General features: G+C 46.3%; 1 protein-coding gene across 3 annotated transcripts in view; it reads left to right on the forward strand.

Annotated features, from left to right (window-relative positions):
* The window catches only part of PRKAG2 (protein kinase AMP-activated non-catalytic subunit gamma 2), a 679,831-nt gene that overhangs the window by 209,348 nt on the left and 453,120 nt on the right, over positions 1–17,363 (forward strand). For all 3 annotated transcript variants that reach the window (XM_085632017.1, XM_085632015.1, XM_085632016.1), the window contains exon 2: positions 6,020–6,234. In XM_085632017.1, coding sequence (XP_085488143.1) covers positions 6,020–6,234 — 215 coding nt within the window. The remainder of the gene's footprint in view (positions 1–6,019; positions 6,235–17,363) is intronic.

Here is a 17,363-nt window from a genome sequence, read left to right on the forward strand (position 1 = left end):
GAAGGGGAATGCAAGCACGCAGCGCTATCATTAGAGACGCTTAGGAAGGCAAACGGAGCGTGTAGATCGCAGGACACCCTGATCGGAAACCACACTCAGTTGTTCGCACTGCTGCTCTGCGCCCTCGTAGACGGAGGGTACGTTTTTAGCGCGATGCTTGGCCTTAATACTCCAGGCTATCGGCAGAGGTTTTAACTGTTGAGAATTGTTATTCTAATACAATAAACTGTTTTCACTGCCCACTTACTTGCACATTAAAAAAATTGCTCACTTCACCGCTTTGGTGAGACGGTCACAGAACGCCCGAGGAACGCGCCACCCACCGAGCGACATCTTTGTTAGCGGTCTAGTAGCTGGCCCTACTTAAGAAGGGGAATGCAAGCGCGCAGCGCTATCATTAGAGACGCTTAGCAAGGCAAACGGAGCGTGTAGATCGCAGGACACCCTGATCGGAAACCACACTCAGTTGTTCGCACTGCTGCTCTGTGCCCTCGTAGACGGAGGGTAGGTTTTTAGCGCGATGCTTGGCCTTAATACTCCAAGCTATCGGCATAGGTTTTAACTGTTGAGAATTGTTATTTTAATACAATAAACTGTTTTCACTGCCCACTTACTTGCACATTAAAAAGATTGCTCACTTCACCGCTTTGGTGAGACGGTCACGGAACGCCCGAAGAACGCGCCACCCACAGAGCGACATCTTTGTTAGCGGTCTAGTGGCTGGCCCTACTTAAGATGGGGAATGCAAGCGCGCAGCGCGCGCGTGCAGCGGGCACGCCGATGGCGCGCCAGAGGCAAGCCCGTCTGCGCCCGTCCGCGCCTCAGTCGCGCCCAGCGCCCTCCACGGTAAAGGTGGACGGGGGGGATCTCTATGGACCTTGACATGTGGCCTGATCAACAGCAGGTCCCTGATAAAGCACCATCAGGAGATCTTCAACTTGTTGGAAGATCTGGACCTAGATTTCCTATTTATCACAGAGACCTGGATAATCCCGGACTCCTCAGTGGAGATTGGGTTTGCTTGTCCACCAGGCTACAAAATTCTTCATAAACCCCGCTTGACGGGGAGAGGAGGAGGAGTAGGGTTAATATTTAAAGATAAATGGGACTGTGCACCGTTGCAGGTAAACGAGATAGCTGGGTACGAACTCCTTTTCTTTACCCTACAAGAACCCAAAGGGAGAGTGTTGACTGGCCTGGTCTGCTACAGACCCCCGGGCCCTGATCATCAACAACAGGCCCTACTCGACACCATTGCCGATTTAGCACTAACACATTCTAGACTGCTATTACTTGGTGATTTTAATCTCTGGGAGACGGTGAGCCTGGGGAATCATCTACAAGCTCTTAGTCAAACCTGTGAAAACTGTGGCCTATTTCAACATATCCAAGAGCCAACTCATCAGGGAGGACACATGCTTGATTTGGTTTTCGCCAAGCAGTCTGAGCTTGAGGTGCTCAACTTATCCCCGCTAAGCAGGACAGATTACTTTTTGATACGCTTTAGGATCACTATACCCAGAGCTTTATCGATTGGGAAAAAACAAACCTCTTTTCGGTGGGGTAGAGACTGGGCAAAACTGTCAAAAGAGAGCCTAGTCCCTCTTTTTACTGAGCAATTTCGACACGATCCTGATGTCTCAGTAAACGAGAACTATAACAGTTACAGCAATTTCATCAACAGCACTCTTGATGGCTGTATCCCTAGGAAAAGACTTAAAATCAAGGCTACACGTTCTGCCCCGTGGTTCAGTGAGGAGCTGAGAAAGCTCCGCTCCGTCCGCCGGCAGGCAGAACGAAGATGGCGCAGGTCATATTCTGAAACTGATAAAACAGCTTCAAAATTAGCCCAAGCCCAATACAATCAAGCCATTAGGGGAGCTAAGGCACAGTTCTATGCCAGCTCCATCCTACAGGTGCCCAATAGCACCAAGGCTCTTTTTAAAATTGTTAAAGACCTTAGCAACCCTGGGTGCACGGCCAACAGCATCCAGACATCACAAAGTCTCTGTAATGAGATTGCCACTTTTTTCATCGATAAAGTAGCCAAAATTGTGGGGGGTTTTGATACTGGCTCCAATGGATCATCGCCAATTATTAAGGAAGACAGACATGTCACCTCATTGGAACATTTCCAACCCCTCATAGACGATCTTTTCAATAGCTTAGCACAGGAGGTATCATCCGGATCACCCCTTGACCCTCTCCCTCACAAAACCTGGAAGGAGTATGGCCCCATCCTCTTCCCGGCCTTACGGCATATATGCTGCCAATCCCTGAAAGAAGGAGCGGTGCCAGATGTCTGGAAACAAGCGATAGTGACTCCCCTGTAGAAGAAGCCATCTCTAGACCCTTCGCTGCCAGTTAGTTTCCGCCCCATATCTCTGTTGCCTTTCCCTATTAAAATCTTGGAAAAGCTGGTTAGCAAGTCCCTGTCATGCTATCTAGAAGAGAATCACCTTCTGGACAGGGACCAGTTTGGATTCCGTCCAGGGCACGGGACGGAGACCGCTTTGATTACAGTAATGGACAAGTTGAGAATGCGAGCCGACAGTGGGACCTCTTCAGTGTTGGTCCTACTGGATATGTCGGCCGCATTCGACATGGTTAATCATGCGGTATTGGTGGCAAGACTAGAGAGCATTGGAGTGAAGGGCTGCGCCCTGAAGTGGCTTCAATCCTATCTGTCAGGCCGACAGCAGGCAGTCAGTATGATGCCATATGTCTCCCCCTGGTCCCCAGTATGCTTTGGAGTACCCCAGGGCTCAGCAATCAGCCCGATCCTTTTTAATGTCTACCTTAGCCCCTTGATCCCCATCATAAAATCTTTCGGGATTGATGTTGTCAACTACGCCGATGACATTCAATTGTTATTTTCCATCAAAGGAAAGCATGCATTATCCATGAGTTCCTTTCAGGCGTGTATGGGGCAGATCTCAGACTGGCTTGGGGCTAACTCCCTTCAGCTCAATGCGGGAAAAACAGAGCTGCTGTACTGTGGCGCAGCGAAACTGTCCAGACAACTAATGGACGAATTTAGGTTTGGACCAGAGGATGCTCCCATAGTGGCAGCCAGGACGGTTCGCAACCTGGGAGTCATGGTGGACGAAGACCTTCAAATGAAAACCCAGGCCAATAAAACATTTGGCATATGTTTTGCACTATTGAAAGCCCTCCGCCAAATCCTCCCTCTACTATCAAGTGAAATGAGACCACTGGTGGTCCGCAGCATCATCATGAGTAGACTGGACTACTGCAACTCCCTGTATTTGGGTGCACCTAAATACATTTTGCAGGGGTTGCAAAGAGTCCAGTCTATGGCAGCCAAACTAGCCCTCAAGAGACAGCGCAGCTCCTCCGCGATATCGGCATTGAGGGACCTACACTGGCTTCCTATCAAGGATAGAGTCAGTTTCAAATCTCTATGCCTTGTCTTCAGAGCGTTACATGACTCAGGCCCGCTTCCCTTACAGGAGCTGTTTACTTGGTATGCGCCCAAAAGACTCCTCCGGTCCACCAGCCAAGGCCTGGCGTCTGTTGCCAGAGTGAATTTGACAAAGCTGGGAGGTAGAGCTTTTGGTTCGGCAGCAGCTCGCCTCTGGAATGAAATTCCCCTAAGCCTCAGACGAGCTGACTCGTTACTGATGTATAGGAAGAACCTGAAGACCTGGCTACTTGCCAGAAACAGCTAGCAACATTCCTGTTCAGCGGCCTAATCACTCTGTTTTGCCTTATGTCATCAGGGTCTCTAAGCGCCAGGATACCTGTGGGGTGATAGCTGCGCTATACAAATATTTTATACAATACAATACAATACCATAGCGCAATATATAACTATGTTTAAAACGTTGTTATATATTGTCTAATGCATGTGACTTTTGTGTCAATTTCAAGTCACTTGAACCAGCTCTTTTAGTTGCAATATTCACATTTACAGTGTATATCAAGGCCTTCGATAATAAGTCAGTCGGATTTAGGCATGTGGGTACTGGCCAGATAGAATTAATGTAATGCTCTGGCTAGTATCCCTGCACCTAAATCCAGCTATGCCAAGTATCTGTTCCAAGAAAAGGAATAACATGTAGATGCAAAATTATTGGATTCAAATTTGAATGCAGAGACCCAGTAATGGATATCAATCTTCTCCCATTCACCACCTTCCCTGAGAGCAGGGACAACTGTTTGGGGTGGGGGCAGAGGCCGCCAGGACACAGGGAGGTTGGTGCCAGGCAGGTTTGAGTGTTTCATGCGCCCTGTCCAAAAGGTGGAGGTGGGGTAGAGGCCGGTGCCTGGTTCTATTTGCAGCCTTATTTAATTTTCTGTTCGGATTTCCTAGGCAGTAAAATCAGGCCCAGTATTCCTGCACACCAGAAATCCAGGTGCAGGAACAATGGGGCGTGTGTAATTGGTAGGTGCAGTATCTCACTTATGGACACCGCCCACCCGCTTGTATCCAGGGTCCATGTGAGCCACTGCTTGGTAGAAGCTGTTTCCACTCGTTTAAGAAATATCCTACAAGAAGAGGTTGCATAGCTCCTCCTTTGGAAAGAAAGAAATCAGTAAATCCCAAAGCCTTGAAATCAAGAGAAAGGCCCCATTAAGATATGTTCCCATTGGTGTGATGTTTGCATCTGCAGGAACAAAGAACTGCTGGTTCTAGAAGGTCATTGCCCTTGATCTAGGATAAGCAACTGATCAATAAGAATGCAGGTCAGAGGCAAGGTCCTTCCTCCTTTATATTCCTCCAGAGGCCAACAAGGAAACATATGCGCTTTAGGAAGGGGCACATCGGACCCTAACCCTGTGGTTAGATTCCTGGCAGGCCAGCTGCATTCAAGTCTCCTGGCAGGCTAACCTGCTGATTTAGAGGCGGATCACTGCTTGTATCATTTATTTGTGAAACTAGCCCAGTGCTGGCATCCCTCCAGCCCCAAAATGTGTACGCCAGACTGGGTCTCAAGATGTTGACCCGGCAAACCAGAGACTAGTTAATTTCCATCTCATTGGAGCATGGTCCTTTCAATACAAGCATGACAGAGTTGTAAGAGTGGGCGCCATTTTATTGACCTCTTGTGCTCATGGACTGCTAGTCCTCTAACCACATCTTGGGAGAAAACATTTAAAAGAAAATCCATACTTGCAATTGCCTCTGCTGACTCATTGTGCTAAAGACAACCCAAAGACTTTTGTTAAAATACATTGTATTGAACAAGGCCGATGGACCTAAAGGTCAAATGTCAAAGAATGTCCACAGTGTTTTTGTCTATGGTTGGGTCTCACAGACTCCATAGATGGTGACTTCTTGAGATCTTGCTTGCTCTGGGAATTGGCCAAGTGCGGATCTGCTCGCCAGGGGGAGGAGCGCGTGCAGCCAGCCTCAGATTGCTAATGCTTCCGAGACTAATTATTTACAAGGAGGCGGAAAGACATTTCAATCTGTGGTGTGCTGTGCAGAAAGCTTTAGGGTACGCTTATGCTGCAACAGATCACAAAGAACAACTAATTGGATCTAAATTTACAACTGCTAATTATTTTGCTGAGCTGGCAGGGGCATGGCGGCTTTCCAGCGTGCCGCCATCTTGCACAATCTCCTGATAGCATGAGTAAAATCATTAACAGGGATCAACAAACAGAAAACGAAATTCTTAATCGTATTTAACTTATAGGTCCCATCTACTTGTCTAAAGAAACAGTCATATAAGATACACCCCAGTAAATTTACATTGTGGGCGAGCATATCTCTGCATAATTCATTATAGAGAGCAGAATGTTCACTTAAATAAAGCAGAACATTGAAAACATATTTTTTTCAAGTTTCTACTGTGTTTTTAAAATTAGAGAAATATTGTAAAGGGTTGTAAAGAGGCAGTAAAACTTTGTTTGAAGTGTATACTTTGTTGGTGGTGGCTTTATTTCATGGCAGTCTGTCTCACTGACCAGTTAATGAGTTCCTTTTCTGGGCTGCAGTCCTCCGGGCTTGGAACGCCAAATAATAATTAATTGTGCTTTTTCATTGCAGCCTCAGGACTCGCCTCGTCACCGTCTACTCCAACGCAAGTGACCAAACAGCCTACGTTCCCCCTGGAATCGTACAAGCATGAGCCCGAAAGGCTAGAAGCCAGGCTGCGCTCCTTCTCCTCTCCTCCGGACACTGGACAGCGGTTTACCCTGCCGCCCCTGCACATGACAAAGCCTGTCCTGGAGATGCCCACTCTCAGCGCTACCTCAAAAGCAGTAAGTCAAGGGGTATGGTTTTCAGGTTAAGTTTTGGAACGTGTTGGGGTAGGTTTGAATCCTGTTAAGATCGATGTATGAAAAGCCCAGGTTAGAGCTCAATGTTGTCGGGACACCTCTTTCCAGCCGTGCGATTTTCTATTCCAAGTCATTGCTAACGGTTATGCCAATTCAGTTGGTTCAGTGGAAGCAAGCCAAGACCACAACTCCAACAACACAATAGGTTGTCAAACGAAAGGCCAGGACTGGAATCATGGTGTTGTGGTGACCTGAAGGTCGGTGGCGACCCCTACCACAGGATCAGCGGATCCATCTATGTTGGTGAAGCCGGTGAAATTGACATTTGAGGTTGCTTCTATGCTCTGACCGTATGAGTTATGTTATGTTATGTCAATTTGTAACGCGCACAGACACTCAACAGAGTGTCCCGGCGCGAACAAAGAAAAGGATCAAAGGCTAAAGCATTATTCAAAGAGAAGGGTTTTTAACTTTCTTTTAAAAAATACAAGAGTTGAATGTTATGTTATTTGCACTTCTTGATTGCAACATAATATGGATGGCGTCTTGGCACTATTGACAGAAAACATTTTTAGAAGGCTCTTGCATGTACAGCATATCCAGAGCGGTTGAGTGGTTGATTTTGGGGATAGTCAGGCCATTTTATTCTTTAGAAGGTTTATCATTTTCAGTTGCTCAAGTTTCTTTTTGGGGGCACTTTAAATGAGCACTTCATGCATAGCCCCTGCTGTGTAGTTTTAAGACACAGGGACTTGGAGCGGCAAGTTATCAGCCAAGCATAAAGCCAGAGCATAAAGCTAATGGTGGAATTTATTGATCAAAAAGTCTGGTCCAGTTTTATAATAGGCCCAATGTGCCACACATAGCGCCTTAAAATCAACCCTTTGGTACACCAGTAACCCTATCCTATTCAGAACTAGCTGTAAGTTTTCATTAGCCTGGACTGGGAATCCTAAATGAAATCCATTGTGTAATCGTGTTTTAGCGTGGGTTCTCTAATTGCTAAGCCTCACCCTTCTTTGTTGTTGCAAATTGTCCTGCTGATGTGTGTAGATTTTGGTTGGAGGGATTGTTGAGGCATTAGCGTGTCCCAATACTGGTACTGTTCTAAGCTTTTCCTAAACAAAATCCCAGAAATCCCCAAGGAAGCAGCTCCTGTCGTCAGCCAATATGGTTTACCTAGAGTATGTAGGAAGGGTTTGTCCATGCAGATTCCAATTTTGCTGCCTTCAGGAAAGGCTTGTGTTATGATTTGCGACCACACCCAGAAAAAAATGGAAACAGTGAAATGTGGAAGGGGCATGTGATATTCAATCCTAGCGGGGTTGTTTTTTTGTGATAAATGTGATTTTGAACATTCACATGGTGTGGTCCGGTATCTCCTGAAGAATGACATAGTCTTTCTTAAGCTTGCACCAACGTTGCCGTCTAGGTTTAAATTCATTCACTTTATTGTTTTTTAAGTTAGATAAGGCAATATATGAAACTAATATTTCGTTTTTGGCAATATTTTAAGATTTTTAAGCACACAGAGAGCACAGAAAGCAAGACCCATGAGACTATTATGTATCCTCTGATTTCAATGCTTCAATAATTTAACTAAAATCATGTGATGATGTTATTCCCCTATTGTATTGTCATTGATAAAATCCTGATCAATTTTCAAAACTTTAAAAAAAAATTACTTTTTTAGTTCATTTATTTTTAATATTGCTGTTTTACCTACTGCTACACCTATTGGTGTCACAGCACTGTACAAATATCAAAGGGCACAGTGTACTTTTTCAGGCAGCACACACTGAACTGAGTCACCTCTAGGCGCTTGGACTTTCGGCCTGTGGTAAGTAACAATTTAAAATTGCTGAAAGTTGTAGCCCACCTGACAGCACTGTCTATCATACAATTTGTGCCCTATCTGACTCATGTAACAGATCAATTGATTCCTTAGCACCTGCGGAGGTACCCAGTTTTGCAGCAATGCATAGTTGCTGATTGTTTGGTATATGATTAGAGTGTTTCTCCTGCTGGGTTTGGCTCTGCAGCCTGCTGTTGTCCTGGTCCAAACCTGGTTCAAGCTCCAGCTTGCGTGAGTGTTACCTCGTTTGGTAATGCGCGGTCTGGGATTGGGTGTCTGGGCGTCTGGTCCAGTTTGGTGTAACCTAGAACTCGCACGTGCAGTTGCCTTGCCCTGTTTGGAGTGAGCCTCAACTTACTTCGTCATTGTGTAGACAGCTTTAGCATATACCTGAGCTTACATGTGTGGTGGTTAGAGCACATATACGGCCTAGGTACGAAGCATTGGTGTTTTAGGGTTGGGTCCTCCGAGGTGCGCTAGTCTTGCCCCCACGTTTCTATGCCTACTTTTGTGAGGATCAGGAGTGAGATGGATAGAGTGGGGCTCTTGGTTGAATACATAACCTCTCTAGTTCTGTATTTCAAAGCAAATTAGCACTCTTTTGAAATTGCTCAAATTGATGCAAGTTGGAGCAAGCAAGCATGGTTGCTGTATTGAATGCGGGGTGCAGGCCAAACCTTGCAGGCTTGCTTAATTAGGCACAAGTCAAAGCTTGTATACATGCTTACCTCGTGTATCATGGTGCCACCTCGGTTTTGATCTTTGATCTGTATTTTAAGTGATGGCAGACCATCCCAGCACAGGTGTGCGTTGTCATAGTTCAGAATGTCCACATTGCTTTGTCCTTTTTTGTGTGATACAGGTGCAGGGTGCCCTACACCAGGTCACAAATGATCCATGTTTAATGCCTAATCACATTGTGAAGTCAGCCCCATTGCAGCATAGGTGTAGTAGAATAATGCAGAGATTGCAGAATAGTATTTACAGATGGGGGATTGGGGAGGGGTGTAAACAATGTTTATTGCTTTCTGGAATGCACGATGGTGTGTAAGTGTCTTCATTGCTGTTAGTAGAGTGTTCCAAACTTCACTGACTAGAGAAAGCCATGCCACCACTCTAGCATTTCTTGAACCTTAGGATTTCAACTGGTTCATCTGAGATACGGCCAGGATCATCAGGGGAGGAAGTAGAGGGGGAATTATGCCCCAGTGTCCTTAGTGCAGAAACATTAAATGATGGTTTAAAAAGCAAACCTGCCTGTTTGTTACTGAAGCGGCTGCTAAACCCACCATGATTGTGCCAGAAGCGTGAAGGTTCCTTTTTTCGGTTTGGCATTAGCTAAGAACTTTTGATTTTACTAACATTATATGTATAATGTACTTATGGGGCATTTCAGCCAGTTGTCTTCATCCATTGGTCTATTACTGTGTCATTCACAATTTCCTCACTCCCACTACAGAATACAGCATGGGGCAGTGAGCTTTTTGAGACCAAAAAATACTTTCGTTTTGTAGTCATTTTTTTTTTTTTTTTAGATTGGTGAAGGTCGGCAGCTTTTCCAAAGTTAAATTTTGCAAAAATGATGACTAATCTAAACAAGCATGGCTGGCAGCGAATATCAGACCTATTGACTTTATCAGTGCGTATTTTTTTAAATACTTAATACAATCCCCATCTATCCTGTTGAAAACCCCCTGTTTCACTGCAATATCAGACTATTCCGGTACCAAAGAGCAGCAAAAATTCCAGCATTCAGTTTTTGGATGATTGCCCATGGAGACTTCAACACTTAAATACTGTAAATCCAAACTTATATTAATGCAATGGGTAAAATACTGATCACCTCCTGGAACATCTCCAGCCTGCAAATTTGCTGCTCAATGGAAAATAACCTGGACTGTTCTGAAAGCAGTATGGTTTATTGAGCCAAAAAATAATGAAATCCATGAATCAACATTAAGACTGACAGTTGAAGGGTAACCACAGAAAACGTAAAAGCACAATGATCATCGAGGTGCCGTTACCGTGTTATGTGATGCGGCCCTTAGCAGGGTGTTGGATGAAGAGGCGTTAAGACATAGTGGCTAGTTGATAGTTTTCAATACGCTGGCCGCTTTGAGCATCTCTGCAGGTCTCTTTATGGTATTTCTTATGATCATAGTCCACCTCGCTGCCTACTGCTCTCGGTTGTCTATTTCCAGTTGTCTAGTTTACGTTTATGGCCATGAGCAGGCATGGTTGGAGAGGAGATCTGCTGCGATGGACTTCGTTACTGTCGTCCCACAACTGATTGTCATTGTGGGATGTCAATTAACGATCGTACTATGAAGTTCATTGGCGCCTGTAGTGGTGGACTAGAGTCCAGTCCTTGGGCAGCAACATGTAGCTGAACTCTTCAGTTATTCCATGCCTATTCCGTTGGATATGGCTGATGCATGGGCTGGCACAGTAATGCCTGATGGACAAGACCCATAGCAGATGTTTCATAAGTGAGTGTAAGAGGATTAAGCTGCATATGAGAGTTATTGTACATCTGGGTGTACTACAATAGGCTGCCGACTGCTAAGGGTTAAGGTATTAGTACTTCCGGGGGTCATACGGTTTATATAAGTTTAGACTACTGCATACAACCCAAGTTAGTCATAGGACAGCTCCTAACAACTTATCTGGATATAGAAAGTAATGTCTTCTAACAGCACCATTAATGTTGCTGATCTGTGCAGTGCTTACAATCTGGCTATGTGCCTGGCTGCAATAAACATTCCTTACTAACAGTGCAGTGTTCACAGCTAACAGCGCCCTTCACGTTAGTGATCTATGCAGTGTTTACAGCTTGTAATTGTGTCTGTACAAACATCTTAGAAATAGATGTGTTTACAGTCTGCATTCTTACACATCCATTTAGTGCTGTGTGCTCAATATAGCTGTGTGTCTACATTAAGCACAAGGTGTAGATGTTGCATGGTTTAGCGTATCTGTCTGTGTCACCACACTAATGAACATTGTGGGGCTTTTTTCACCAGTCCACGGCAAAATCAGAGTTAGCTACATTTTACGACAGGTATTCTTAGACATAGTCCTACTGCTGTGCTCACAAGGGCGACATACTCCTGTTTCTGTCTTTTATCTCCCCAAATTTTGATGTGCAGGGTTTACAATTATCATTGTACACAAAATGAATAATACAAATAGTGCAGTGTTTATAGTGTATCTAGCTCTGTGCTTATTTTGAGCAGGTGGTTTCCGGTGTTCAGCACCGGCACGTAATTGGTTTCTGGTGCTCGGCACCAGCACTGAATTGTCAACACCGCACTAATGACAATCTGCCACATAGTGGCGCTGTTCATCTTATTTAGAGATGAGCAGGCCAACGGTTGTTTATGAATACAATATACATTAACCCCTTCAGTGCCCATGACGAGATAGTCTCGTCATGGAGCGCGGTTGCGCTGTGCCCATGACGAGACTATCTCGTCATGAACCCCGCCCGCTAATGAAACGCCCGGCACAGGGCTTGGAAAGGGCGGGGCACTGAAGAGGTTAAAAATAGCTAATACCCACCTCCCCAGCCATTCCTTTAGCTTTGGGGACCTGGAATAATCTGAACTGTCACATTTACATGCAAGAGAGATGGTTAGTAGTTGTTTTGACAGCGATGAAAGGGGCGATGGGTGGTGCAAGCTGCAGTGGCCTCCTGGTCCGGGCCCTGGCACTCTCTTTTTTTTTTTTTTTAAATTAAGCACTGATCTAGCTGCAGTCATGACATTGCAAAGTCCGTCTACACTATGCACACATTACTGATAGTGCAGTATTTTAGTCAATCTGCCTGCACAAAGCCTTTTACAAATAGACTTTCCTACTGCATGTCTGCAGGAATCACTTTCTATCAATAACCCAGTATCATAGACTGTGTCTGCCTATGCTAATCACATGTCACAAACACTGCAGTGTTAAGTGACATGCTCCGTGTCAAAGGGCATCCCAAGAACAGGGTAGTGTTTGCAGACTGTGTGCCTACTTCCACTATCCAGCCTTGCAAACAGTGCAGCGTTTACAGAGACTGCATTTCTAAGCTTATTTGGAATGTTATGCACATGAACAAGCACACACAGGCAGAGTCGATTCCTCTTGGCTTCGTCACTGCTTGTTGTAATATTTCACTCAGATCTCCACAGACCTCCCATGCAGTCAGCCCCTGTTGTTGACCGCAGCCTCTAAAATAATAAAAGCACATTTATTAAAGAGCAGACGCTGAATTACTGAGGTTCGAACCCCATCTCAGCCTGAGTTTTGGGTGGATATTTGATGACTGTATCAGTGTAAAGTGAAACGTTGTAACCTTCTGTGCACAACGGGGAATTGTCCATGGTCCCTGCACAGAAATAGATGGGACAAAAACAGCCTTGTGAGTTTCTGTTTGCTTTGTTACTTTCGGCGAATAATGTTGGGGTTACTTTTCTAGTCACTTGGGGACATGTGTGGGTCTCAGTGCTAGAAAAGAAGAGACATCAGAAATGAGATGCCTCAGAAGAGCTGTGTGTAATGTAGTTCTTTTTAGTGGTGTAATATCAGAGAGTGCCAAACACTGGAAATGAGGTGCATCAGGAGATCTCTGTGTGGACCTTAGTGCTGGATCGGCACAGAGTGCTACACATCAGAAGTGAGGTGCATCGACAGAGCTGTGTGTGGGACCTTGTGTTATCAATGCACCTCATTCAACAGTGCACATAGTGGTGCACGGCAAAATGAGGTGCATGGAAGAGCTGTTTGGGGGCCTTGGTGGTAAAATAGCTGAAATAACTGCACATTGGTAATGAGGTGCATCAGAAGAGCTCTATGCAGGTCTTATTGTTTCAAAGCAGAGAGTGATGCATATCAGAAAGGATGTGTATGGTCAAATCTGTGCACGACTCCCATTGACAGGAGAACAGCAGGAAAGGCCCATTAGGATCAAGGGCCAGTAGTAGAGCCTTTTGTGGCTTCCAGTGCTAGAATGCCGGTGGACGTTGTACTCCTGAGATAAAGTGAATCGAGGCAGCTGCAGTAGGGCTATGTGTTGCAACTGCAGGGGTTTTGCAAATCAGAAATGCAGTGCATCAGCAGTGCTGTGGGACAGTCTCAGTGTTGTAACAAAAGAAGTGCTGCACAACACACACAATGTGCATCAGCCGAGTTGTGCGAGAGTCTCAGCGCTGGAACAGAAGATGAGCGGCACATCACACGTAAGGTGCATTGGTGGAGCTGTATGAGAGTTTCAGCACTGGAAAACAAGATGTGCTGCACATCACACATGAGGTGCATTGGCAGAGCTGTGTGAGAACAGTAGATGAGTGGCACATCACCCATAGGCAGAGATGTGTGAAAATATCAGTGCTGGAACAGAAGATGAGCTGCACATCACACATGAGTAGCATTGGCAGAGCTGTGTGAGAGACTCAGCACTGGAAAACAAGATGAGCTGCAGATCACACATGAGTAGCATTGGCAGAGCTTTGTGAGAGACTCAGCACTGGAAAACAAGATGAGCTGCACATCACTCATAAGGTGCCCCGGCAGAGCTGTGTGAGAGACTCAGCACTGGAAAACAGGATGAGCTGCACATCACTCATGAGTAGCATTGGCAGAGCTGTGTGAGAGACTCAGCACTGGAAAACAGGATGAGCTGCACATCACACATGAGTAGCATTGGCAGAGCTGTGTGAGAGACTCAGCACTGGAAAACAGGATGAGCTGCACATCACTCATGAGGTGCCCCGGCAGAGCTGTGTGAGAGACTCAGCACTGGAAAACAGGATGAGCTGCACATCACTCATGAGGTGCCCCGGCAGAGCTGTGTGAGAGACTCAGCACTGGAAAACAGGATGAGCTGCACATCACTCATGAGGTGCCCCGGCAGAGCTGTGTGAGAGACTCAGCACTGGAAAACAAGATGAGCTGCACATCACACATGAGGTGCATCAGCAAGGCTGTGTGAGAAAAAAAGATGTACGGCACATCACCCTTCGGCAGAGATGTGTGGAAGAATCAGTGCGGGAAAAGAAGATGAGCAGCACATCACTCATGAGGTGCCCCGGCAGAGCTGTGTGAGAGACTCAGCACTGGAAAACAGGATGAGCTGCACATCACTCATGAGTAGCATTGGCAGAGCTGTGTGAGAGACTCAGCACTGGAAAACAGGATGAGCTGCACATCACACATGAGTAGCATTGGCAGAGCTGTGTGAGAGACTCAGCGCTGGAACAGAAGATGAGCTGCACATCACTCATAAGGTGCCCCGGCAGAGCTGTGTGAGAGACTCAGCACTGGAAAACAAGATGAGCTGCACATCACACATGAGTAGCATTGGCAGAGCTGTGTGAGAGACTCAGCACTGGAAAACAAGATGAGCTGCACATCACTCATGAGGTGCCCCGGCAGAGCTGTGTGAGAGACTCAGCAATGGAAAAGAAGATAAGCCCTACATCACACATGAGGTGCATCAGCAAGGCTGTGTGAGAAAAAAAGATGTACGGCACATCACCCTTCGGCAGAGATGTGTGGAAGAATCAGTGCGGGAAAAGAAGATGAGCAGCACATCACAGGTGAGGTGCATTGGTGGAGCTGTGTAAGGGTTTCAGCACTGGAACAGAAGATAAGCTGCAAATTGATGGAAATTGGGTTTCTGTTGCAGTTGTCCCCCTACTTTTTGGCCTCTTTTTAGCTACTAAATGGTGGTTTTTCAACTGTGACAGTGCACTGAGGGCTGCTAACCAGACCTCAGTGCCAGTGCTCTTTCCTTAAAACAAGGCGATGTCTAATTTTAACACAACTGGCAAAGGACTTTAGCAACCCTGTAAGTCCCTAGTAAATGGTACCCCTGGGCATGAGTACTAAAGAGGGTCCCTTGAGGGCTGCCGCATATCATATGCCATCCTGAGGGACCCATGCACAAATTCAACACAGACTGCTAGTACAGGCTGCGTGACATGGTGCAGACCATGAACTGAAAACATGACATGGCACACACCTGTGTGCCATGCCAAAATCACTGCATATAATATAGGTAAGCCAGCCCCTACAGCAGGGCTTTGAGCCCTAAGGCAGGGTGCATTATATTTTATGAGTACATATCTGCATGAGCAGGTATGCCCCTGTAATATCTAGTTCTATTACTAGATATTGCAAGTGAACAGTGAAGCTATTTTAAGGTATGTACTGGGCACTGGTCAAAACAAGTTACCCAGCTACATAATGGCTTTACTGAAACATATGGTGTTTGGTATCGAACACCACATATTAATAAATCCACATTGATTCCATTAGAGGTACCCCGTGAACCCTACTAGTCCTCTAGTGTGCTGGCTGACTGGTCCTGGCCAGCCTGCAACTACAGATGAGTTTCTGACCCCTAGGAGGTGAAAGCCCCGCTCCCAGAGGTCAGAAACAATGCCTGCTCCAGCGGAAAGGCTAGTAAATTAGCATGTTAAGGCAGGGAGCTTCAAAGAGCACACTGCCTTTGATATGTAAGCTTGGCTTCCCCCAGACCTGCAGGATGGCACCCCCTGCCCTGAGGCCCATTTGGCACCAGGACAGGCAGGAAATTAGGTATGCAAGGAGGCGTATTGCACCTCCAGGCTAGTCACAGCTCTAAGGTGGGCTACCTGAAGTGAAAACACAAAAATTAGGATTTCACCATCTTGGTTGTGGGGAAATTAGGAACTCTGTGACAGGGTGAATCCCACTCCTCACTGAAAATGGTCATCTAGGGGGTGCAGTGACCCCGGGGGTAAGTAGCCCTTCACTTCCCGTAACACCCCATAATTGAGTATTTAGGTGGCCCCCTGACACCAGGAAATTAGATTTGTCTGCCTGAAGAAGAACGAAGGACAAAGAAGAGCCCACGACACAAGAACTGAGGAGCAGCAACTGACTTGGCGCCAACCCTCCCAGCCTGCCTGCTGCCCCGACAATTGTATGGGCCCAGCTCGTCCAGAAAGCAGTGTCACCTCCCAAAGCTGTGGAGGAATGACCCACGACTTCAGCGGGCCAGCAACATCTCTCTTGGAGCAAAGGAGCTGTTTCCTTGCACGTTGCAGGATGCAAAAGGGCAGACACGAGAGCCCCTGCAGCACAACCCCGCCAGAAAAAACTGCACTGCACACGAGTCCGCCAGCCTTAGTTGCATAAACTGACGTGCCCCTGAGGCACAGAGACCCTCAAGACCTGAGCTCCATCTTGGGTTTAGCCGGACTGGCCCCCCAGTCCCCACCTGCAACCTCATTCTGCAGGAAAGCAGGAATCTCAAGAGGCTTTGGACTGCTGCGACCTGACACCTGAAGACACCACTGCACCTGAGTCCCATAAACCCAAAGAGAAGTGGTGCAGCGGCACTCACGGGGTCCTGAGAAACTTCACTGCTAAACCCACCTTTGGATTTGGCCAGATTGGTTCCCCAGTCTATTCCTGCAGCCTGTTTTTTGCTAGCAACCAAATACCACAAGTGCTTCCCGCAGTGCGACCATGCGGGAGAAAGCATCACTGCACACCAGCCCCCAGCCTGATTTCCAGTGGGCCAATGGTGCTGCTACGTGCCCGAGAATGACAAGGACTGAGCCCACCTGTAGGTTTTCCCGGACAGTCCTTACTTGCAGCCTCTTTTGAACCGGACTGTTCCCCATTGATTTAAACAGGGCACCCGACGCTGTAATGCACCTCTGCACCCGGAGGCCCCAGAGTTGCCCGAGGTCACCTGTTGGTGCTGCCTTGGACCTTGCCTTATACTTACCTTAAATGGAGAAGGATAGTCCCATAAGTTGGTGCTAAGCACCCAAATGCAGTAAATGTTTCTTTCCCATACGATAACATTACCGATTTACCGATACAAATTCCAGTGTAATTTCTGTATACTGAAAAGATGTGATAGCTCACGAAATGCAAATGTATTCCTGTATACTTTCAACACAGTGATATCGCAAAACAAAGTATTCACCCTATTAAGTAGTTCTTGGTGTTAAACATATAAAAAAAGAAGTGTTATTTTTCTAAATTGCTGTGGATCTCGTTTTTGAGTGTGTGCATCATTTATTGACTCTGTGTGTGCAGCAGATGTCTAACACTACTCTCTGATAAACCTAAGGCTGCTCGACCACACTACCCTAGATAGAGCACCTTGGGATTGCTTGAGCAAGCCCCTGTCCACTCATAAGGGATACCTGGGCTCTTTACACAGCATGCCTCTTTTTGGTATACTATATAGAGAGCCAGCTTCCTACGCACA

The sequence above is a fragment of the Triturus cristatus genome, chromosome 10 (assembly GCF_964204655.1).
Source record: "Triturus cristatus chromosome 10, aTriCri1.1, whole genome shotgun sequence".
Taxonomy (NCBI): domain Eukaryota; kingdom Metazoa; phylum Chordata; class Amphibia; order Caudata; family Salamandridae; genus Triturus; species Triturus cristatus.